Source organism: Camellia sinensis, chromosome 5, assembly GCF_055761805.1.
Source record: "Camellia sinensis isolate YWXY chromosome 5, ASM5576180v1, whole genome shotgun sequence".
Lineage (NCBI taxonomy): Eukaryota > Viridiplantae > Streptophyta > Magnoliopsida > Ericales > Theaceae > Camellia > Camellia sinensis.
In genome coordinates this window covers 160,033,295-160,059,763 of record NC_138965.1, presented here as the reverse complement: position 1 = coordinate 160,059,763, position 26,469 = coordinate 160,033,295, and the positions used below count along the sequence as shown (strand labels likewise).

Here is a 26,469-nt window from a genome sequence, read left to right as displayed (position 1 = left end):
GTTGTGAGCACAAAATTGCAATTGTTAGTTGATTGTTTTGGGACAATCAATGGTTGGTGGTAGTGGCTTCAATTTTATGCTTCTTGTTAATTTTGAGTGGTAGTGGTAGAGGAGGATTGATGGAGAAATGGTTGCTAGAAAAATGGTTGCTAGGGTGATAACTATTTGAAAAAATGCCCCCCCAGTGATAGAGGGAGTTTATAGAATATAACAAATGGGTCATAGTATGGGTTAGATTGTTTACGTTCTCTCTTATCTCTCTTCATTGTTCAACTACCAAGTGTGATAATTTGGGGCATTGGTGGTGAAGCAATAGTGGGTGGTTGTTGATCGAAGGCGGTATGCTTGTAATTTATTTTTTTATTTATTGTGAGTATCAATTTATATTTGTGACAGTTGTAATCAAAGTACAAATATTTGCGATTAGGTTTTGTTGGGTGAAGATGGAAGGTAGAAATGGCAAGTAGAAAGTGACTATGTGGTTGGAGAATAATGATAAGGAAACGAGAGGAGAAGAGGATTAAATCTTTTTACTAACAAGGGTAAATTAGGTATTAAAATTTGATTTTTTTTTTTATTTTTTTTATTTTTTTGACATTAACAAATTTTCAAGGTCAATTAACAGTTCATTCGCAGATAGGTTCATTTAATATACAAAATTCTAAGTTAGAATGTGTTAGTCCGATTTCAATGAATAAGAGAGACAACAATGTAATTTCAGACAAATCTAAAGAATATCAATGTAATTTATCCTAAAATAAATAAGGGTGTCACCCTGTGCTGCGAAAATGTCTCTTATAGTTTCTTTCTAAAGCTATGTTTAGTTTGTACTTTTTAGTTAAAAGAAGTACAAAAGATAAAATTGCCTACATAAGTTAATAAGATAAAATGTTACATTCAAATAATAATCATTACACTTTTTCTCTCACAAAAGTCAAAAACAAAAACCAAACGGGACTAAAAAAATCAAGATAAAATAGTCAAAAAATTAAAAAATCAAGATATTTTAATTTTTCCCAAACGAATAATAAATATGAGCACATGTTCAATAATGGAAGATGGGAATGCATTTTATAATTTAAAAAAAAAACATAATTTTAATTTTCTGAGTCATAGTTAAAATATATATATATATATATCATAACTAAACACAATATAAGATATAACTAAAGAACTCATGAGTCATAATTAAAATAATGTAATAATTAAAATAAAAATTGTTATAACTAAAAAAATGACATAATTAAAAGTACGTATGATATACATTTTCTAAAATGGTGTATATTAAAATTTCCTAGTGGAATATATACTCCTTTCCCGTGAAAGAGAAAATCTTTAATATAATATTAATATCACATCATTATTTATATATTATGTCATTATTGTTGAGTAATAAAGGCCTCGTTTGGTATAGCTGTTAAAATAGCTTATAGATTATAACTTAACAGATTATAGATTATGACTTTAATCAGAAGTTGTTAATCTGTTTGGTGTAACTGTTGGATTATAGATTTAAATTGCTGAGTAGTGTTTGTTAAATAAGCTGTGAAATAGTTTTTTCAATTAATTTTTATTTTTTGTTTGTCTATATTTCTTATAAAAAATAATAATAATAATCTATAGTCTATTTTGGTCTTTTTCTATTTTAAAAAAAAAAAAAAAAAATTAAGAGTATAACCATAAATTAACATGTCCACAATAGAAGCTGATAATCAGAAGCAAGGGGTGAGCAGCTTCTCAGAATCAGTTTTTTTTAGTTAAAATAAGCTGCTAGAATCAGAAATTGTTTGAAATAAGTTTAACCAAACAGTCTAAAATAACTTTTTCAAAGCTAAAAGCCATAAGTTAATTCTGAAAAGCTGAAACAAACAACCCCAAAATATTAAATGAGATAAGTAAATTTCATCATACAAATTCAAGTGCCATGTTCAGTTATCACATTTGCAAAGTGAAATTCACTCACTCCGATTTAGGTTATTAGTTTTTGAGCAATATTGTATCCACTTAAACTCTTCTTAACAATCTTACTAAATATATATATATATATATATATCCAAATATTAGTAGATGTTTAAATATATATTTTTTTTAGAAAATGTCTCGTAACTCAAATTTTGTTACTCAAATAGTCAAAACGACGTCGTTTTGGCCATTTTTATGTTGTTCTGTACTAAAAAACGACATCGTTTTGGTCATTTGAGCCACAAAATTTGAGTTACGTAGCATTGTCAATTTTTTTTTTGATAACTAATCACATTTGATCTCTTATATTTTTAATAAGATTTTTAAGTAAAATTGTTAAATATATAAAATTATTCTTAGTTTTTTTAATAAATAAACTAAAAAGTCAACATATGTTTGGCGTGCACTAAAAAAAAGTTGACAAATCTTTGCATCAATTTAAAAAGACTAAATTATCCTCCTAAATGCATAAATGTTTACATTTTCATAAAGGTAAAGCAAAAAAATTCAAGCAAAAAATAAAAGCATAACATCAGTTATCCACGCTTTTTTATACGACTAAAAAAATTATTCCCAAAAATATTATTAACTTCTTCCTTTTTTGATTTTTAAAAAAGTTTTAAAAAATTACTAAAATAATTAATTCCATACACCAACACTCGACTCATCCGATATTTTATTATTAAATAATAGGATAAATTAAAAATATACATTTTAAATTTTGTTTAAAATATGAATTGTCACCTATAATTTAAAAATTTACAAATACCTCATTGCCATAACTTTGTATTTAATAGAGTTAATTAAAAAAATAAAATTTTTAACTGCTTCCTTATATAATTATAAAATTACCTAAATTATTAATTGAAATAAATTTTTAATATAATTAAAAACTATTAATTAATTTAATGATTTATTAATCAAATAGGTCATTTGTTATAAAATTAGAAATTTTAAGGAACGGAATGCAATTTTTAAAAGTACGAGGGATAATTCGTATTTTAAGTAAATTTTGTTGGATGTATTTATAATTTATTCTAAATAATAGGGCAAATTACATATATCTCTCGAGGTTTGGCTAAATTACAAATACCCCCTAAGATTTGAGAAATTACAAATTCCCTCCTGAATGCTATATTTGCATAACAAATTAGGAGGTAATTTGTTATGAAACATAAACCTCAGGGGACAAATTGTTATGAAAATACAAATCTCAGAGAATGGGATGTAATTTCTAAAACCTCAAGAAAATATTTGTAATTTAACTAAACCTCGAAAGAGATATTTGTAATTTGCCCTAAATAATAATATTACTACGGGTCATGTGCTAACTTGTTAAAAAATAATTAATGATATTTGTTTCATTTAATGAAACTTAAAACTTGTTAAATCTAAACAATAGACTAAAAAATTGAAATTTATTAAATATATTTAATTTAATTAATAGGTTAAAAATATACAGTTTCTAAACTATTAATACAATATTAAAATATTAGGGGTGTTCATGATTCGATTTTGGAAGACTCGGTTTGCGATTTATACCCGCCTACATATGTGCGATTTTGGAAAAATTGAAACCGCAACTGCCAGCAATGCAGATTGCGGTTTGTGTGAATAGGGTTTGCGAATGTATGGACGGTTGCGGATGGTTTGCGGATTGAATTTTTTTTCTTTAAAAATTTATTTTTAGGCATTTTTTTCCCAATTTTGTAAATATTTATTTTGGGTCATTTTCCCATCATTTTCTAAAATACTTAACATTAATAATTAATGAATTAAAACTTATAAAATTAAAAATACAACAAAATCAATTCCTAACACAAACAAATCACTCAAAATCCTAAACTTTTAAATAAAATCACAAACTAACACAAGCACATATTTCAAAATCCTAAATTAAGTCATCAAAATCATTAACTACCTAATTATACAATTAAAGTAAAATTATTCAAAATTCTAAACTTACCTAAAAGTAATTCTACATTAACTTTTATATCACAATAAATTGTTGTCAAATTTCATCCAATTCAAACACATTAAATAAAATAAAAACATTTGCAAACTCGTAAAATCATGAATCACATCCAATTTTCAAAAATTTTAATTCCATGCGCAAAAATGTATAAGATATGATGAATGAAATCAACGGTCTAGGTTAAAAGAAAAAAAAAATTCTAAGTACAGGAGGGTTCTTGCGGATGCGGGTAAAACCCGTAACCCGCAATTAATATCATATTTTAAACCGCATTCGTCCGCATTGTATATGTGAAACCGCTCATTTATATGCGAATCGGTTCAAGTTTGACGGGTTTTGCGATTCGGATAACTTTATGTGGGGATGTCCACAAATAGATTATGCGCGATTCGAGTTGCAGGTTGGACCCGCCCGATTGGGTGCGGGTTAGGAAAAAATTAAACTGTGTCCGCCCGCAATGCGGGTTGCACGGGTGGGTCGTGCGGTTGTACGGGCAGATACGGGCGGTTTCTAAATTATTTTTTATTTTTTTATTTATTTATTTGAAAATTTTATTCTTGGCTTTGCTTTTGGGGCCTTCTGCCCTTTCGGAGATATGCTTTGGGTTAAAAAAAAAAAAAAAAAAAAACATAAAGCAAAACAAAAATTTCATGGGAACCAATTGGTTTGATGATTGATAGTGAGCTACTCACAAACTAGATAAATTGACTCACAATCATTCCCAAGAAAAAGAAATGACATCTCTTTTGTACAAACCACGTAACAAACCAGGTAAATTGCAAGCAACCCAGGTAACAAAACAAAACTGGACATACCAGGCCATCAAGCAAAGCAAACCCACAATCAACAAACCATAAATAAATGAAGAGAGATTTCAGATCTCGGACTCATACTTTGTGTAATGAAACATTTTTTTTTTTTTTTTTGTGCGCAGTTTCTACATTTTCCAGATCTGGAAATCTCCAGATCTGGTCTGCGATTGGCGACGGCAACAAGGAGAAAATGAGGGGATGGCAGCGAGCAAACAATGCCATGGTTGTACAACTGAAAAATAGAGTGGCGATGCAAGACACGATAGCGTCACGGCGAGAGGAGAGGAGAAAGATGGCGACGGGGAGGAGAGGGAAGAAACCGTGAGTAAGGAGGCGACAGATGCTGGTGGTGACGGCGACAAGGAGGAGAGAAGAGAGAGGTCGGTGAGTGGCAAGAAGAAAGAGAGAGAGAGAGAGAGAGAGGAAGACCAAAGAAATGATTTTTTTGGATCAATCTGGGTATGAGTGTCTATTCAAAACAAAAAAATCTGGGAGTGGGTTCTATTAAATATAATTTGCGGGTGGATACGGTTCTCTGCGGGTAGGGTCGGGTCTGACCCGAACCTGATTTTTGGCTGAAAAATAAATCCGCATCCGCCCAATTTATGTGTACGGGTAGGGTCGGATTGAGCAGGTTATACAGATCGGATAAACCTTTATCCACTCCTAATGCAGCCTTATTAAACACATCTTAACAAATGGTCTAACATTATTAGCACGGTATTATATTAAAGTTTTGAGAAAATTATAAATCAATGGAGATGATACAAATGGTTCTTTTGAAAAGATGATTAAAAGTTAAATTAGCTTTTAATCTATTTTAGGTTACATTATTTCTTTACTTTTTTACACATTTAAAAAAAAAATCAAAATCAAAATCAAAAGACTAACTTTTAACCAATTTTTTAAAACAACCTAAAATAATTAGAAACACATAAAGAGTGCAAGGCTTTCCGTATAAAATAACCTAGTAAAAATTACACCCCAAGAAAATTGTCACCCTTTAATAATTAATCGTCCCACTTCTCCTGTAATAATTTTTTTAATATTGTATTTAAATTATAAATTTAGATAGTGATTTAAAGTATAGTAACTAAAATAATAATAAAATATAATTATACTTCACTGATATTATATATATATTTTTTATTTTTCTTTTGAAATTTTATCAAAATTAATTATCAAAACACAATCTTAAAATTTTTATCTCCAAAAAAACCTAGTTACATCATCTTCAACTTTATAAAAGTTTCAAACTAGCAAAGCCGTGTGGTGCACGAGCAAAAGTTTGCAGACAGTCCCTCCTCAAAAGGCATTACAACATCACACATATATATATAATTTAACTTTGCATTCATTCATCATCACCAATAATCTTCTCATTTCTTTCAGAAGATTAAAAAAATAAAAACAAAACAATAAAGTAATCCCATTTGTCAATTTGATTCCTTTACTATACCATATATTATAATATCATTATATTCATTTTCCTTGACAGTACTGCAACACCAATTACTAATTTTCTTGTCTCCATTACTTAAAAAACACCCACACACCGGCAAAGCAAAATCAACCCTATCTCTCTCTCTCTCTCTCACACATATTCATCATGTCTTCAATCTTGAATTCACAAGGTGTGGTGTTGGCCACCGCCATGGCGGTCTCCGGCACTGTCATCATCCTCGCTCTCCGCCTCCAGAAGTCTTTTCCGGCCACCCAATTCAACTTCAACTCAATCCACCACCACTCTCCACCACCACCCCTCCCTCGATCTTGCATCTCTTCAGGTTTGTACACAACCCCTCTCTCTCTCTCTCTCTCTCTCTCTCTCAGACATTGAAGGAGTCCTTGTGTTGAAATGATTGCATCTACATGTTCTCACAATTCACTTGGCATCGGTTACATCAATTCCCTTTCGTTAATTCATATGCGTGATTTTTTATTTTATTTTTTGTAAAACGAGATGTCTGAATCAATTTACGTATTTAAAAAAAGAAGTGCTCATAATTTAAAATGTTTGTATTTATCATCTATAATTTACATGATTCTTTTGAAGTTTAAATCGATATTATAAATTTAAGTTCTAAATATTTTTCGTAATATCTTTTTTAAGAAAGAATATATCCCTAACTCTTGTAAATTGTTTGTTGTGTCAATTTAATTATTATAATTTTAATTGTATTAATTTAATTTAATTAATAATTTTGATTAAGAAATTAAATAAAAATTCAATTAATAACATTATATTCATTTTCCTTGAGAGTACTGTAACACCAAAAATTACGGGTGTAATTTGCCTTTAGTTTTTATGGATACATAGGATTTTTGTTCGTATATATCTATATATATATTAGAAATAGACACACGATACGGGTCTGTAATTTGTAATTGAATTTGATAATTATGATTTGAAACAATTAGAGATAATTAAAACAGTTTATGGCAATTTTGAAAGCATTTTTGGAAAAAAAATTCCTTAATAGTAATATAGATATTTTGTGTATATAATTTTTAGTTTATTGGGTTTTTTGGACATGTTGTAGAGGAGAAGAAGAGAGAGAAGAAGAAGAAGAAGAAGAGGGTGCAGTTTGCAGAGGACGTGGTGGACCCAGTTGGAAATAGTGAAGAGTTTAGGAGGCAACACATTAATAATAGAAATAGCAATGGCTTGTCTTCAAATTCATCATCAAAACACACCGACAATGGCAAAGAAGTCAGAGGAATGCCGGAGAACAGGAAGGCTCTGTACAGTGGAATTCTAAGGGACCGTTTGGTTCACCATCGCTTGGCTTATTCCTATTGACTTTTTCTTTGGGCGGACTTTTCTATGCCCAATTTGTTTATAATGTCTAATTTACCCTCTAATTTGTACATATTACTGTATTTTTTTTTTTATTATTATTTTTTTTTAAGGCTGAGTATTGGGCTGAGCTTGTGTTTGGTGAGCTCACCCGAACTCATGTCAGTGATTTAAGTTGTTAGTCTTATAAGATTTTTCAAAAACTTCTTATGTAAAAAATGAAATTAATCATAGATGGTTATATTATCAAGTCATATTTGTCTTGTTAATTTATTTTCAAGATAAATATAATCGGATTATGTGATTATCGATATACGATTAATTTGATTTTTTTTTTTTACATAAATAGTCATTTGAGAAACTTTATAAGATAGAACAGTTAAAATTACTAAATTAGGAATCAAGTAAGTCGGCTCATATTTAGTTGGACGTGTTAACTGTGAACTCTTAGTTTGTATTTTCCTCTATCTAAAAAAAATCTACTGAACCAACTGTATCTAAGCAGAGAAAAAGCTCATCCCTTCTTTCTTTTCGCTATTTTCGTTCTTAGTTCACATTCACAACCACATGTGCTTGATTACACGTGACGTGAGATTGTTGTAGTTTTTTGTTTTTTTCTTCTAATTGGATATAATGCTCCTCTTGTAAATGCGTTGTATTGAACGTCGATTTCTCTTTAAAAGAAGTGGATTTTGTAGAAATTTCAAGGTTGTTTTTGTACTATTGTTTCTCTCAATTCTCTCTATGAAAAGATTAAATGAGTTTGTGTGGTGGACAAGGTCAAATCCATGGGGTGCTTGAGAGATTGGTTGAATTCAAATCTAAGAAAAGTTAGTGGGAATTTTTTTTTTCTTAATATATATTTATATATATTTACATATATTTTTTTATTTTGACTTTGATGTGGACAAAGTTGCCCATCAAAAAAAAAAATTGTGGAAATTCTCACACAAACATGACCACATTTAATAAAAATTAATGCACTTTCTAAGATTTTTCTTGAAATGACACCAGGCAAACAATGCCTTCCAGTTTAAACCAAGCCCCAAGACACAAAAGTGTGAGAGAAGCAAAAAGACATGTTTGTTTTGAATGGTTAGGAATCTCATGTCTCAAATGTGTTTGGTTTAGTTTTTAAGTCTAATTTGTTATCATTATAAAAAAAAAAAAATTTCTAATTTGTTAAATTTTTTTTTTGAAAAAAAAAATGGTGTGGTAATAGAAAATGGAAAAAAAAAAAAAGCTCATATTTTTCAAACTAATGAATAATGATGAAAATAAAAGGTGAAAAGTGAAAGGAATTTAACTTATATTCCATTCATTTTTTTATTCTATCTGTTTTTTTTTTTCTTTCACAAATTTCTTGTCAAATTTTAAATCCAAAATACAGTTTAAATCTCGTATTCTATTGGACAAATAGAAAAAATAAAATAGGTCAGATCCTTGGACATAGATAAGCATGGCATGAATGAAAGTTCTATTCAGCTTGTTTGGTTCCAGTTTTCAAAAAAATTTATTTTTTTATTTTTCATATTTTAATCTTTTCAATGAATTTTTTTAATATTTTAAGTAATTTTTTTTTTAATTTTTAGACATACCTAACATAAATATACCTAAAAAATAAAAAAATTGTGAAAAAAACCTTTTAAAAATTCACTAAATACCAAAAATACGAGAATTCAGCACATTTTTTTATATTTTTATGTATTTATTAATTTTTTTAAATATTTTTTCACAAATTTTGTACTTTTTAGATACATCTAAGTAAGGTGCATCTAAAAAAGTAAAAAAAATATTTAAAATTTTAAAAATATTCACTAAAAACAAAAAAGCACGAAAACCAAAAAACTCAATTTTAAAAAAACTGAATTCAAAAAACTAAAACTAAACATACTGTTTAATTCTATTTTCTTTTTCTTTCTTTCTTTGTTTATTTATTTATTTTATTTTAGAAAATAAGCCTTGGCCTATCAAAATAAAACCTTTGACTGGGTCACACTTGTCACGTAGTGGTTGGACAGGCCAATCAGGCAAAAATATGAACCAACGGACAACTCAATGGTTGTGGAGCTTGCATGCATTTTTGTCGGAACAAAATCTTTTATATCAGCAATGCTAGATGTTGACAATTTTTGTGGTCATAATGATTTAAAATTGTTTAAACGACATCGTTTTGGGTGCAAAACATGCCAAAACGACGTCGTTTTAACAGTTTTGAGCTATTGTGACCACAAAAATTGTGACTCTCAAACATTTTCCCTTTTATATATACACATATCCAAATCTGTATATATCGGCTTTCATTGTCTTTATTTTATTATTTTTATTTTTATTTTTTTATCATGAGACATACTATATCAATAATGCTAATAATCATAAAAAATATTTAACAAAGTGTTCCGCAATGAAAAAAATAATTTAAAGAAAAAGTATTTAGAATTCAAAATATATTAATCAAATTATAAATTTTTTAATACTATATTAGACGTGGGAACGCATTACGTATTCCTTTTTTTTTATATACATTTTTTATTGGTTGTTATTTATTTTCTTAAACACCCAATAAGTGGGCACATATGCATTATTCTAGAATTTCTAAAGGGTTGGTTACTCATACCTAACTCTTTTGGTGTGTTTGACCACCCTTCCAAGCCGAGAGAGAGAGAGAGAGAGTTCATATGAGATAACATTATACCATTAATCTAACATTATACAATTAATCTTCTGACCAATCCCCCAACAACATGTTTGAGTAGGGATTGAACAAGCCTGAGGTGAAAAAATTATACGAAAAAAAATATATTTTTATAACATTTCTCATATATGATTTACAGATTAGTGTGCCAGCAGAATTGTTCCAATCATTCAACGGCTCAACCAATAGGCAATTGAGGTGTTTGCCCAGGTCCTTGCGCAAATAATGACCTCAATTTTTTATTTCATGTTTTTATAGTTTAAAGAAAATATATGTTTAGTATATGATCAAGTTTACAGGTATAACTATCTAAAAAAAAGGTTACATGTATAAAATTGAAATAAAATTATAAATGTTAATATAATGAGACCTACTTTTGATATAACAGAAAAAGTAAGGGTATCTACGAATGAAAATACTTTGGTGGGCCTCATTATATTTATATATATAAGTTAGTTTACGTGTATAGAAATTAAACACAAAATGAAACACAACACTCTCACAAGAGGTGGAGCCCAGATGTGTATGACTTACATGTGTGACTCACCGCTTGTGAGAAGATTGTGTCATATTCTGTATTTGATTTCTGTGTTTCTAATATTATTGTATATGCACATTATAATACTTTTTGTAGTTGAATCAAATAGAAAGAAAAATTAAAATGTTCTAATAATATTGGTTTAAAATTGTTATTAGAATAATTTTTTTTATAAAAAAAAATTGTAAATAAAAAAAAACGCTTTAATTAACGTATTGAATTATATAAAAAGTTAATTATAAGGGATTGACCTAACAGGGGGAACTTGGGATCTGGTGGTGTATTCCCTCCAAATCTAAGGTTCAACTCCCGGTATATGCTATTAATTATTTAGGGTCACACCACGTGGAGGAGTGTTTTGCGTGGGTCCTAAAATTAGTCAAGTTATGGATAAATTGACCCAAGCACACCTGATCATCAAATATATATAGTTAGATTCATTTTTTAAGTGCATAGTTGTTCATAGAATATTTTCGACAATCGCCTTTTTAGAATGAGGTTTTTTAATATTTTAATATTGTATAAATTAGGAAGAAGTTTTTTTAAAAAATGATAAAATCATACTTAAAATAAATCATGTCACAGGAGAAATTGAGTGAATTAGCTATAATATCAATTAAGAAGGATATTTTGGTAACAATTTGATATAAAAACATAATTAGTAATTTAGATTTCAAAAAGTGAAAAAAATAGTCTATGTACTAACCTAACTTACTAACTTAATGTCATTTTTTTAAGAAAAATAACAACTCAGTGTATTTTTGTAAAAAAAAAAAAAAATCAAATTAATGATAAAATTTATAAATTTTAATAATTAAAACCATAAAATTTTCTATGCTTCAGTAATTATTTTTGAAAGATAAAACTGATTTGTAGTTTTCCTTTATTTATTTTTATAGTACAACTGCTTAAGTAAGGAATTTTAATTTTAAGTTAAATTGATTGCAAATAAATTTCAACTTTGCTAAATATTTTCACCACATAAATATAGACTCCACATCCATATCGACCTCACACACAATGCCTGTGGTGCGTAAAAATTCAGTAGAATGGTATGCACGTGGTGGTGTGCATGTGGTGTGCACAAATTCAGTATCATGGTTGCATAGTATATATATATATATATATATATGTATATTTCTCTCTCTAAATTATGCCAACTGATCACCCTATCATTTGTTTAACAATGATAGAGAATCCCACAAAATACAACTTTCACAATCTTCAAATGATCTGAACCATTCATGTTATTATCAGATACAACTCTAAAAAAATTCAAACACATTAACGATCAATACATCAATAAAAGTCATGAGGATCATCTTTGTGGGTTTCAAACATTTTCCATCATTTCTTATCTTGTTACCAAACTTTTATGGTTCATCTCACGTCATCCTACAATGCATACCATTTTTTTATTTTATATTAAAAAATAATAGATAAATTATACATTAGTGGTAATTTCATAAAATTATTATATATTCATAGAAAAATTTGTAATTTTAATTATTAATATTTATAAAATTTATTATTTATTGGTAATTATTTTTCAAAATGCCCATTGAACTAAAATATTCTCAAAAATCAAATTCTTGACTATTTTCATGCACAAATGAATTGTTAGTTAAATGTTAAGCTACTCTATTTTGGTGAGGAGGCCACATACAACCTCACTAATGGTTTCATAATCCTTGATGTACCCCATCTAGTGCTAGATCCCATCTTTAAAATAAAATTATCTCAACTCGATTAACCGACTCTCCAATCAATAATCACCACATCAACATTGGAACATGACACATGCATCTCTAATGAAGAATTATCACATTAATTAATCAAAGATGACATTGTTAGAAGTTGCTTCCTAGATCCAACCCTAACCTCATCAAACTTTATAAAACATTTTAAAAAGAAAAAAAAAAAAAGGGAAAAAGTAGTTGTTTGAAAAAACATAGGGTTCTTTTTAAGTGGTCCATGGCTAAAGATAAAAAAGCCAATGCTTTTGCTCATCTAAAGCAACACAATAGTATAAAAATATAGAAGGATTTTCTCTCTAGATGGTGATTAGTTCAGTCCGATCTAATTAGATTATTAAAACGTTCAAATTGATTAGATAATCATATCCGCATAATTTCATTAAATTTATCTTAAAAAATATAAATAGATGGTTTATTTTAAAATCTTGTTCTTCATCTATTTTTTTAAAATGAATTTGATAAAATTGTGGCTACGTTATGGTTCAATCTAATTTTTGTTAATAGATAATTTATAAATGAATAACTCAAATTAATGAAATGAGACTATAGTAGACTAGGCAAAACCAACTAGCAGTTTTCTTCTCCCACATAAAAGAAATCAGTTCCGGAGAAAAAGAAAAAGTCACCCATAATATTTCCCAATCTTACCTCACCCTCTTTTGGCATTTTGTTTGCATCATTGAGATAAATAACATTTCCCCAGTACTTGCCTAAAAAAAACAAAACATTTCCCTAGTCAAGCCTTGGTAATCACATAATAAACCACCTTTCATTAGTTTTCTATAGAATCATGTTTGATTGTGCTCTTTATCCCTCATTAAGAAAATACCTAATCATTTTTATATAGAAAAAGTGTCATCAAATTGCAAATTTTAGGTGGGAGAGAGAGGTGAGTGATGATGGAAAGCCATGCCTTGATGTTAACATTGTAGGGCTTGAATTTCTTTGAGCAATTGGATGTGGAAAGTTTTGGTGATTTGAAGATAAGTGTTAGTGTGTTAATCATTAATTAAAGGTTAATTTTTGGTACTTTGTTAGTGGTGATGATGCTCCTTTATGCGACTTTTGTTAAATGTTGGCAAATTCCTAGCATATGCTTATTAGATTGGTATTATTATAGTCGGTAATATAATAATCCACCATTAGCACGCAATTATTTCTAATTTGTCATCAAGTTTTTAAGTTAATTTTCACACCTTGTTACGTTATCCAATGATTAATGTGATGTCCAAGCTAGTTGCAATTTGTGATTCGAAGATGTAAAAAGTCAAAGTTTTAATTAAAAATCATTTATTGGACAATCATATCTTGAAAGCAAAAAATCAAAATTATTCAGCTAGTTTTAACGATCAATCCAACTTTAATCAATATTGCCCTTCGGGTTATTTTGGAGAGTAGATTAAAAATTAATTTTTTGATTTTTTATGATTTTTTTTGAAAAAAAAAATATAAAAAAAGAGAAGTAATGTGATTTAAAAGAAGCCTTTATAAGACTTCGTTTGAGATATGAGTTAGTTTTTAGTTATTGAGAGGGTAATTTATGATCTTGAGTTGGGCCGAGGTGGCAGCCGAGCAGGTTGAGGGCCCAGCGGTGTATGGGGCCGAGCTGATCAACTCTCCGCCCGAAAATGGGCTGCCAGAACTTGGGCCGGGCAGGGTTGGACTGAGTATGTGCCACCCCGGACCGTACAGAAACCGCTTCGGCCAGGAACGGACCGAACAGACCAGGATGCTCGGTCCGAGGATGGTCGAAGCCAGACAGGTTGAGAGACCAGCGTCCGGAAAGGCGCGGTCAGCCGAGGTAGTTGATTGACCGGCGGGAAGGCCAATCAAAGGGGGAGCCCGGGCTAGGCTTTGTCGAGATGCCGCCTAGCCCGGTCCTCCACGAGTTTATCCGGTTAGGCGCTTGAGGTATGAAGCATGATATGACCGAGGTAGGGCAGCTCGGCTGCCGAGCTCCAGCTGTGCTGAACGAGCAGTTGAGAGCAGGTGATGAATGGCATGGTTTATGCTGACAGATGGGATAGTAGAGCCACGTGTCGGGAGATGACTGGGAGTGGGTATGGGGCTCAGAAGGTATATAAGCATGTCTGCGCCCCCCATACGTGACACACGAACATCTCTGTAAGAAAATCCTTACACTCAAACACTCTCTCCCTTCTCTCTATTCCCTCTAAGGTGTGTGCTAATTTGACCGTCGGAGGGTGTTTCCGGCCACACACCGCCGAGTAGCTCACCGTCATTTGCTCGCAGGTGATCGGATATCGACGGAACTCGGAAGAAAGGAATACGGGCACGCCGGAATATTTGCTCCCCGTACAATTGGCGCCGTCTGTGGGAAGCCTTGACAGACAAAACCTTGTCTTCCAGATTCATCTGATCGCCGTCCATGGCGAACAACGACGAGTTCCCGTTGTCCGCCATCGATGGAGCCACCCCGGAGTATACCCGAAGGAGAGAGGGACCACCTGCCGTCCATCCAATGGCTGACTTGGGGACGCCCACTGGAGGACAGTCAGGAGACGCGCGGGATAAGCGCGGAAGGAGTCATGGGCATTCACGGAGTCCAGACGGTCACCGGCGGAGAGACTCACACGCCAGGCGATTGGAAAGCAAGTTAAGGGACCAAGACGCTATCATCAGGCGGATGGCGGCGGAAATGGAGGATCTTAAGCGGCATGTCAAAGGGAAAGGTGTAGCTGGAGTGGGTGACCACAGTGAGCGCACCCCATCCCGCCGTTCAGGCGGACAGAGTCAACGACATACTCAGTCCATATCTATCACCAGAAGTTACCAGGTTGGTGATTCCGACGTGCGTGCAGAAAAGTCCAGTGCGCAAGACAGCACCTACAAACCCTCTCGTCCGACGACGACGTCGAGGTATTCTTATTCAGCTCAGTCAGAGGACTTACGGGCAGTATTAAGGGAGCGGGCTCGCCGGCGCGAAGCTCAGAGAATACCAGCTTTGCAGCGGCTCTCCTACGGGGTTCATGCCAGCGAGGAGGTCGGAATGCCTCCACCCCGCCAAACAGTGCCAGCATTTGAAGATACAGACCTGGACAGGCTGAATGCCACCCCTTTTTCCCTGGAAATAGAAACAACGCCGCTTCCGGCAGGCTTCCACCAGCCTAAGTTCACGCTCTACGACGGCAAAACCGATCCTTATATGCATGTGAGCCACTTCCGTCAGGTCATGGCCGGACATAGGCGGAATGACGGACTTATGTGCCTAATCTTCCCGTCCAGTTTAGGTGAGCTGGGCTTAAAGTGGTTTGAGCGGTTGCCGGAAGGGAGCATACAACGGTGGCATCAGTTGGCCGAAGCGTTTGTTACGCGCTTCAAAACCAACACAAAAACGCCAAAGGAAGTTGATCACTTGCTGAGTGTCAAGATGGAACCGTGCGACACACTGAAGGCATTTGTGGCAGCCACATCGGGGGCAGGTCCTTGGCCTACCGAGCTATTTCGCAGGGATACTGGTGGCCGTGCATGCAGGCCGACGCGCAAAAATATGTCCGCAAGTGCGAAAAATGCCAGAAATTCGCCCATCAGATCCACCAGCCTGCCAGAGAACTTCTTCCCCTCACCAGTCCTTGGCCTTTCGCCATGTGGGGGCTAGATATAGTGGGACCGTTGCCAACAGCACCGGGCAACCGGAAATTCTTCATCGCGGCCACAGATTACTTCACAAAGTGGGTTGAAGCTGAGCCCTTGGCAACCATCAAAGAGAAAGACGTGAAGCGATTTGTCTGGCAGAACGTTGTCACGCGGTTTGGTGTCCCCAAGATTTTGATCTCTGACAACGGCACCCAGTTTGACGGGCGCCTATTCAGAGGATTTTGTGAAGATCTGAAGATAGAATTCTACAACTCCACCCCGGCCTACCCGCAGTCCAATGGTCAGGCCGAAGCATCAAACAAGACTATACTGGATGGGTTGAAGAAACGGTTGGAAAAGGCTAAGGGCAAGTGGGCTGAAGAATTACCGAGCGTTCTTTGGGCATACCGAACAACCCCGCGACGTTCGACCGGGGAAACTCCATTTGCTTTGGCTTATGGCATGGAGGCGGTCATACCCTTGGAAGTTGAAACGCCCACCCTCAGAACTGAGAGTTTTGAGCCCGAGCTAAACGCCGAGGCTATTGCCTTGGAGTTGGACCTAGCGGAAGAGCGCCGGGAGAAAGCCCTCATCCATGTGGCCGCCTACCAACAAGAGCTCTCCAAGAAGTATAACAAGACAGTGCACCCCAGACCGTTCAAAGTTGGGGATTGGGTTTTGAGGAAAATTATGGGCAACACCCTGGTGCCAGGAGAAGGCAAACTAGGGGCAAATTGGGAAGGACCCTACAAGATCACTGGTCTAGCTGGCAAGGGGGCTTACCACTTGGAGGATCTAGAAGGAAGAGCCATACCCCGGCCATGGAATGCGGCCAACTTGAAACTGTATTATTTTTAAGCTTTTATTTTCCTCTTTTTGTAAAGAAATTTCTTGGCTTGCAAAGCAGAATGTAAGTCTTTTTGTCAATTTATAGAAGTAATTTCGCCCAGCACTAGCACTTTTGTTCTTTTAATGCTTAAAACCGAGCTGATGTACTCCAGTTGGAAGAGTTGGTGTTTTGTCCAACTTAGGATTCCCAACCGAGATGATTTACTCCGGTTGGAGGAGTTGGTGTTTTGTCCAACTTCGGATTCCCAACCGAGATGATGTACTCCGGTTGGAAGAGTTGGTGTTTTGTCCAACTTCGGATTCCCAACCGAGATGATGTGCTCCGGTTGGAAGAGTTGGTGTTTTGTCCAACTTAGGATTCCCAACCGAGATGATTTATTCCGGTTGGAGGAGTTGGTGTTTTGTCCAACTTCGGATTCCCAACCGAGATGATGTACTCCGGTTGGAAGAGTTGGTGTTTTGTCCAACTTAGGATTCCCAACCGAGATGATTTATTCCGGTTGGAGGAGTTGGTGTTTTGTCCAACTTCGGATTCCCAACCGAGATGATTTATTCCGGTTGGAGGAGTTGGTGTTTTGTCCAACTTCGGATTCCCAACCGAGATGATGTACTCCGGTTGGAAGAGTTGGTGTTTTGTCCAACTTCGGACTCCCAACCGAGATGATGTACTCCGGTTGGAAGAGTTGGTGTTTTCTCCAACTTCGGATCCCCAACCGAGATGGTGTACTCCGGTTGGAAGAGTAGGCGATTTGTCCAACTTAGGATCCCAACCGAGATGGTGTACTCCGGTTGGGAGAGTTGGTGTTTTGTCCAACATTAGGATACTCAACCGAGATGATGTACTCCGGTTGGAAGTGTTGATTTGTTCAACTTAGTTACAGCCGAAGTGGCTATTTCGGTTCATGAATTTGTCTTGTTCTGCTGAAGTACTTAGACCGTGTTATGTATTCCGGTTCGATGAGTTATACCGAGATATTTTGCTGAAGACAGAACTGATTACAACCGTGCATACACTTGCAAAAATTTGAATTTTCATTGATAAGAAATTCATTACAAAAAGTGGGGACCAAGCCCGGTTACATCAGCAGTGTGGAAAGCAAAAATACAAGAGAGAAGAAAATTAAACTAGAGGGGATAGATGAGTGAATTCGTCCTCGCCGGCTTCAAGGTCAACAGTTGGACCGGTATCTTGGGCACCGGGTTCTTCATTGCCGGGCTGCTCCTGCACCTCGGCCTCTTCTTCCTCAGAATCTGTCTCCCCATCCCCATCTTCAAGTCCCTCCTCGGCCTCAGTCTGTAAAGCGCTGAAAACATCGTTGGCATATGGCACGAGGTAGACCGGTAGTGAAGCTTTGGGAGGATTGGCAAAAACATCGGTGTCAGAGCCCTGGCCGAGCTGTTCGCAAGCGGATTTCCAGCCAGCCTTGAAGAATATGTCTTGTGTCGCAAAGACTTGCTTCTTGTAATTCTTCTTGGCCTCGTTGAAACCCGCGTTGTTGGCAGCCCGGCAAGCCTTCTTCTTCGTCTTCTTCAAAGTGTCAACCTCGGCCTGGAGTTCACTTCGTTTTTTCTCGGCTGCGTCCAGCTGACCGAGAAGTCTGTTATTGTCAGCGTTTGCTATCTGGAGGGAAGCCTTAGCCCGGCCGAGATCGGCTTGAAGGCTCTCTACCTGGCTGGCTGTGTCGTTTGCCTTTTGCCTAAGCCGGTGGATGCGCTCCAAAACAAGATGTTGTTTTTGAATGGCCTGCACAAAAGCGAAGTAGATTAGAAAGGAGACCGAGAAGAAAAATTACCGGGTAAACACTTTGTGAAATTTTCAAAAGGACGCCGACTTACCCTGGCCATGGACTTCACGGATGACTTGACCAACCGAGTGTGAGGGACGTGGTCACTGCCGACCACGTCGCTCGGTAGTAGGAATGCTTTGGACAGATCAAAGGCGAGCAGATGCTCTTTGTCAGCCTTGATCGAGGCAGTAGCCGGGATGTCCTGACCCCGGTGTTTCAACTGTGGACGCCAGGCCGGCACTAGGGCGGGGGCGTCAGTCGGATGCTCGGTAGTTAGCTCGGCGACTAACTCGGCAGATGGGTCTGCCCGAGCCCTTTTCCCGGCCCGCCGCGCAGAAGGTTCTCGGCTGGACTGGCCGGTCGGTGGAGAGGCAAGGGCGACCACAGCGCCGCTGGATTGACCGGCGATGGGTGAGCGAGTTGAAACGCTCGGCAGCTCGGCAGATGTGGCGGTGAGCAAGTTCTTGATTCTGCTGCGCTTGGCCATCTCCTGTTCTTCGGTCAGGCGAACGAGGGGCACGTCTGGCAGAGTAGGATCCGGTGGAGGAGTTGGAGCTCGGAGGAAGTCGGTAACCTTACTCCGGCGGGGAGCAGAGTATCTATATGTGGGACTGTAGCCGAGGAGTTGGTTACAATCTCGGTCACGGTAGCGGAGCGCGGTCCTGATCGCCTCGACGTTGGGGAAGTTGTAGTTGGCTTGCAAGGCTTGGATGGCTGCAAAAGAAACAAGAGTCATTAGTCTACAGAAACATCAAGTGCAATAACCGAGTTAATTTGCACGGCTTACATGTGCTCCCAAAATTTTTGCTAATCATCCAGCCCGGTACCTCGGCTGTCTCGTAGTTACCGGACACCCAGAAGAAATCATCGTCGTGGAGATCCTTGTCTGGTGTGCCGGTCACGATTTTCTCTCTGCCCGGTCTAATCTTGAGGTAGTAAGCAAGGCCATCACCGGTGTGGCCCATTGTGTATTGCCTCAGTATCTCGGCTAGGCCTAAGTTGATGCCTAGCCGATTGTTCAACTCGTGAACGCCGTTGATTATTCTATAAGTGTTGGTGGACACTTGGGTTGGCGCTAGCCCGGTTCGGCGTAAGAACTCGGTAATCAGTGGGTTGAGAGGGAAACGAAGGCCCCCTTCGACAATGGACAGCACGGTGAAGGGGCATTCCTCCCTACCCCAAGGCGTGGTCTCTTCTTCGGCCAGCTCGAGATGGACGTCGGCCGGGACGCCGTAGTCCTCTCTGAAAGCGGCTAGCGCGGCCGGAGTATCCACAAGGAAGCGGAACTTCCCCATTTGTGGCCGACTTACTATAGCCTGGTTGATGGGTTGGGCACGGTGATAAATTGCTGCAGCTCGGTCCTGAGAGGTTCAGGAATGACAGGGGTCCCCTTGGACTCTGCAGGAAAAGGATGGCAAGTGTAAGTGTGTGGTTTCGCAAAGGGAGCTAGACTTCAGCTCGGTCAGTAAGGGGGCCAAACTACCTCGGTTGTCTGATTAAGGAGCTCGGTCGCCCAAGCAGACCTGATGTTAGCCCGGTTAAGCGACCAAGTCCTTTGGTTATCTCGGTTTTTGCCATGATTGGAACAAACACGTTGTTTGCCCGGTTTGGCTGGCTTTTTGGATCAAAAGAAGGCCCAGAGCCCGGTTCACCCCAGTTCTTCGACGTTCTTCAGGAAGACGAAGAACACCAAGAACAGTGGGAGGTTTAGGACGTTTTCTATGGTCTAAGCCCTAAAAGCTACGTTTTTGGGTCCTAATGTGTGCAAAATAAGAGCAAATAGCAACATAAGAGAGATTGGGTATCTTACCTGTGAAGGGCTGAAGGTGTTCTTCCCAAACACGAAGAATGGCAGGATGGTAGTCGAGCTTGGGCTTGAGAATCGACAGAGATGGAGGCAGCAGTAGGGAAAAAAATGGAACGATGGGGGGCGAGTTTGTATAGGCGAAAGAGACCGCCCAAATTCAAAATCTGACAAGAACGGCGGGTTGCTTCTCGATAACCAATGGGAGCTCGCCACGTGTCCCCATTTATGGCCTTGACAGGATTGAAGCGACGGGTTGAAAGACGAAGAGCCAACCGAGCTGCTTTCGACGAAAATAGGTCAGCCGAGGAATATAACCGGCCAAATCTGCAGACAATTACGTCAACTAGCTCGGGCGGGGCTTGGCATCTTGGGAACCGGGGAAGCGTCATCTCGGTCGAAGTAAGTAATCCCAGTCACGCTTTCGCGGAAGGAATTAAGGGGCAATTGAGAGGGTAATTTATGATCTTGAGTTGAGCCGAGGTGGCAGCCGAGCAGGTTGAGGGCCCAGCGGTGTATGGGGCCGAGCTGATCAACTCTCCGCCCGAAAATGGGCTGCCAGAACTTGGGCCGGGCAGGGTTGGACTGAGTATGTGCCACCCCGGACCGTACAGAAACCGCTTCGGCCAGGAACGGACCGAACAGACCAGGATGCTCGGTCCGAGGATGGTCGAAGCCAGACAGGTTGAGAGACCGGCGTCCGGAAAGGCGCGGTCAGCCGAGGTAGTTGATTGACCGGCGGGAAGGCCAATCAAAGGGGGAGCCCGGGCTAGGCTTTGTCGAGATGCCGCCTAGCCCGGTCCTCCACGAGTTTATCCGGTTAGGCGCTTGAGGTATGAAGCATGATATGACCGAGGTAGGGCAGCTCGGCTGCCGAGCTCCAGCTGTGCTGAACGAGCAGTTGAGAGCAGGTGATGAATGGCATGGTTTATGCTGACAGATGGGATAGTAGAGCCACGTGTCGGGAGATGACTGGGAGTGGGTATGGGGCTCAGAAGGTATATAAGCATGTCTGCGCCCCCCATACGTGACACACGAACATCTCTGTAAGAAAATCCTTACACTCAAACACTCTCTCCCTTCTCTCTATTCCCTCTAAGGTGTGTGCTAATTTGACCGTCGGAGGGTGTTTCCGGCCACACACCGCCGGGTAGCTCACCGTCATTTGCTCGCAGGTGATCGGATATCGACGGAACTCGGAAGAAAGGAATACGGGCACGCCGGAATATTTGCTCCCCGTACAGTTATTTTAGCCTAAGCCTAAAAAGTCTCGTTTGGAATGGACTTTTTGAGATTTTTGACTTTTATGAGAAAAAAAATAAAATAATTATAGTTTCGATGTGATATTTTATTTTATTGACTTTTTAATCTATCTTGTTTTTTTGTAACTATTTTAATCGCCTCAAAATTTCACATGCCAAACAAGTGCTAAGAGTAATAGGTATTGGGCTTAATGGATTGAAATCAATTTAGTGCATCCAAGAGATCAGTTGAGCAATAAAAACTTCAAGATATGATTTAAAATCTCAAGTTTGAGTCATTTCAAAGGACAATTGAATATTTATTCGATCGTTAACTTTAGAATTTTAAAATTAATCGAGAAACATACAAACTAATTCAAACACTCGATTAAGAAAATAATAAGTAAGAGCATCTCCAACAGTTCAGTAAATTTTTCACCAAATTTAAGTAAAAAAAAAGACAATTTCCTCAATCTAATACAAGCAGCTCAAACCATTGCACTGTAGCCTGCATCAAAACATTGGGGACGTTCGATGGAACGACTAGCAGGTCAACCGGGCAAGGCAACTCAAATTTTTTTTTTCCTTCCCTTTCTATTCCTAATTTGTTTCCTATTTCTTTTTCACTCCATTAAAGACGCAGGCTATGACTTGTGGATTTAGATACAGAATTCTTGGAAACATGGATTATCCCTTTTTGTGATTTCGTCGTTCACTAATGTATAGAAGGGTTTATTAGCTGAATAAGAGAAACCAACTCTGCTGGTGACTCTAAGTATAGCATGTTTGCTTCTATAGAAACATATATTTTGAGTTATTTATTGACAATTGGAATCACAATTCAGAGAGAGAGAGAGAGAGAGAGAGTTACCTTTATTCCAACTACAATCATTTTTGACCAAAACCTGTCCAAATGGCTTAAAAGGTCCATGCTCACAAAAAGCTCTAGCTTTAACAGATGAACAACCAGGCCCTGTAAAATCAATCACAGTATAGAAAATGCAGAATTGAAATTATATGACCTTTTTCTTATTTGGGTATTATGATTTGAATGATTAAAGGAATGTCTAACAAGAACCAACCTCCATTTAACCAGATAACAAGAGGTTTTGAAGATGGATCAGTTTCTGCTTCAATAAAGTAGTAAAAAAGAGCTCTGTCCCGCTTTCTTGCTTTCCTTATGTACAATTTTGAATTTTGCTATGCAAGGACTTGTCCACTTCTGAACTTGAAGCAGCTTTGTATACGCCGGTTGACCGGTGGGACCCAACTCCAACATAAACGCACAGTGAAATAATGAAATCTCACCCAGCTCCTCAGTTTGGTGAAAGTTTTGTTCCGTTCTCAATTTGATATCAGTTTCATGAAACCATTGAAGAGAGAAAAAGTGACTTTTTTCATTAAATTTAAATCTAATGTTCAATCTGATGAAACGTTGGAGATTGCCCAACACATGACTTTAGTATTATTGAATCATTATCTTGACTTTGGGATTTTACGCAAGCTGTTCTTTTAAAATTTGTTTGGTTTATTTTTTGAATTTTTTTAGTTATTTTTTTTACCACTTAAAAATAAAAATATTTGTGAACTACATACAAAAAAAAAAAAAAAATCATAAAAATGTGCTTTTTTTAAAAAAATAAATAAATATTTTTAGTGAACTTTTAATTTTTAAAATTTATTCACAAATATTTTATATTTTAGGTACATCCAAATTAGGTGCATAAAAAATAATTAAAATATGAAAAAAAAAATTACTAAAATAAAAAAATTACAAAAACAACACAAAACTCAAAAATAAATTTTAGTTTGAAAGTAAGACATTGGGGGTGTTTGGCAAGAAATTTTTTAACTTCTTTTAAACTAAAATTTATAAAAAGACAAAATATGCTAAAATAGTTAATAACACAAAGATATCACATTAAATTCATAATCATTTCACTTTTTTTTCTTATAAACATCACATCTAACTACAAAAAATCTAATCATCTTTCCAAATATAAAAATTTTATCCTACTGAAATAGCAACTTCCCAAACACCCCTAATATATAGTTTTGGGTTAGACCTAAAAATATGGATAAACTACGGGCTGGGCCAATGTGACTCTCTCTTCATACATGGGCCACAGCCTGGTCATTTTCCTTTTAATTTTGGGAAAATTATCAGGAAGTCTTGTTTGAAAAGCGTGTAGTCTATTTAGTCCCATAACTTTTTGCTTATACCCAAAAGTTCTATAACGTTATTATTCTTCTTCTCTGCCTTTCTTCTTCTTTGTCTCTTTTGCTCTTTGTGTTTTCCAGCGAGCGTTGACGGGTAACCATATCTTGTTTCTTCTCTTTCTCTTTCCGATATATAGTCACCGGCGACTGACGACTACCATTGATTGGGATTCACCTGCAACCACCAACCACTGACTGTTGACTACTTACTTCACTCTCACCGATAATAAAGAAGATATGTTTCCAACGAAGAAGATGAGTAGATTTACATCAGATCTGATGTAAATCTACATTAGATCCGGCTAAATCTAAACAAAAAATAGTTATTGGAGTACAATCCTCTCTCTATATTCGCCTCTCTCCTTCGATCTCTTATTTTTTTTACATTTTCTCTGTTATACACTTCTCTTTTTTCTGTTCTAATGGAGAAAATTTTTAAGTTTTGAACAAGTTTTTTTCGAGTTTTAGTTACAAGCGGTGAAAACTGTAAAATTTTGCAGTTTCAAATTTTTTTGGTGCTGTGTAGATTTACATCAGATCTGAGTAGATCTACATCAGATCCGGCTAGATCTAAACAAAAAATAGTTGCTGGAGTACAATCCTCTCTCTATATTCACCTTTCTCCTTTGATCTCTCTTTTTTTTTTTTTTTTTTTTTATATATAGTTTCTTTGTTATACACTTATCTTTTTCTGTTCTAATGGAAAAAAATTTTAAGTTCTGAACAAGTTATTTTCTAGTTTTAGTTACAGGTGGTGAAAATTATAAAATTTTGAAGTTTCAAATTTTTTGGTGCTGGAATGAATCATGGTATAAAATTGTAAAATTTTACAGTTTCATAACAGTCTTTAGAACTATAAAATTCTACAGTTTCATAACATGTTTTTCAGTTTGATTAATAAGAATAAATACTTAATAGATTTTTTCTTTGAAACTGTAATATTTTACAGTTTCAAAACTTACTTTTCAGTTTAATCAAGATTAAAGATTATTTGCTTAAACCTTACAAAAATTGAAAAATACCATATGTTTTTCCCATTGTTGCTGTTTTTTGTCGTTCTATTTTTTTTTTTTTTAGTTTATCAATATTTAGCACATTTTGTTATATTTTTTCACTCTAATTTCTCCATTTATTTTTTTTTTGGCGATATTCTGAATATTCCGGTGAATCTCCAATGATGTTCTTAACGTTCCGTGAACGTTCTGAACATTCCGACGACTTCCATTAACATTCTTAACACTCCGGTGAACTTCCGGCGATACTCCGGCGACTTCCCGGCGATACGCCGGCGAATTTTCGATAATGTTGAATATTCCGACGAGTCTTTGGTGACAGTTTGACGGAAGTTTGACGGTAATAGAATGTAACAGCATATGTAAATTGAAAAAAAAAAAAAAAGATTTTTTTGGTAACAATTAAAAATATATAAGACTAATTGGTGTAAGTATTTTGTTTAGAGATTAGATAGATCTTGAACTTTATATATGAAACTTATTGGTAAGTTCCCCTTTAATTTTCTTAAATTGGCCATTTTTATGTTAGGCCCATAAATAGTGACTCTCATTTTAAAGTTTCATGGGCCTTGACATTTCAAGCCCAGCCCATGAACATGCTTCGTTAAAAAAAACACTGCACAATTTTGGCTAATCGGCAACACTCCGCAAGTCCCGTCTCTCTCTCTCTCCCTCCCTCCCTCATCAATCAGGTACTTCTCTCTCATTCATTACGTGTATGTAAGTATATATATACACATGTATATATAAATATGTTTATTTGTTTGTGTATGTATATGGATTTGCAATCCAGAGATGTAAGTTTTCCTGCCATTTCTGCTGATTTGGTATAGTCGATTTTCTAGGGTTTAATGGTTTGTTCACACTAGTGGGAATAGATTAAAAAGTTTAGAATTTTACTGGGTTTAATTTTCTGAAATTAGTTAGGTTAGGGTTTGGTATTTGGGTTTGTTTGGGGGATTTGTGATTGTGTGAAGTGATTTGGAAATGGAAAGGAAAAGGAAAAGGAAAATAGGTGTGAAATTAGGTGAAATATAGATATATTTTATTTATATTTTATCTATTTTTTCTTTTATATTTTCAAATCCCTTCCCAAAGCCCCAACCAAACACAATGTTAGCGTTTTAATGTCTAGTTCTTTTGTTTACTGGTTTGGTTTTCTTAATAGTGTATTTGGTTTAGAGATTTGAGAAATGATTTGAAAAGGAAAAATGAAAAGGTTGGTGAAATATGAATAAAATATATTTACATTTTATTTAGTTTTACACAATTTTCTCTTTTTCTTTTCAAATTCCTTCCCAAATCTCTCAACCAAACACAACTGCTTTGTTTAGTTCTAGGATTTGAGGAGAGATTTGGAAAGAGAAAGGGAAAAGGAAAGGGAAAAGGGAAAGGGAAAGGGGAAAGGTGTAGGTGTGT

At 36.1% G+C, this 26,469-nt stretch overlaps 1 protein-coding gene across 1 annotated transcript; it reads left to right on the top strand.

The window, feature by feature from the left end:
• Positions 1-6,019: 6,019 nt before the first annotated feature.
• Positions 6,020-7,803, top strand: LOC114301970 (uncharacterized). Its single transcript, XM_028246930.2, has 2 exons — positions 6,020-6,536; positions 7,293-7,803. Exons 1-2 carry the CDS (start codon positions 6,359-6,361, stop codon positions 7,550-7,552), a joined length of 438 nt encoding a protein of 145 aa, XP_028102731.2. The 5' UTR covers positions 6,020-6,358; the 3' UTR covers positions 7,553-7,803.
• Positions 7,804-26,469: the final 18,666 nt, after the last annotated feature.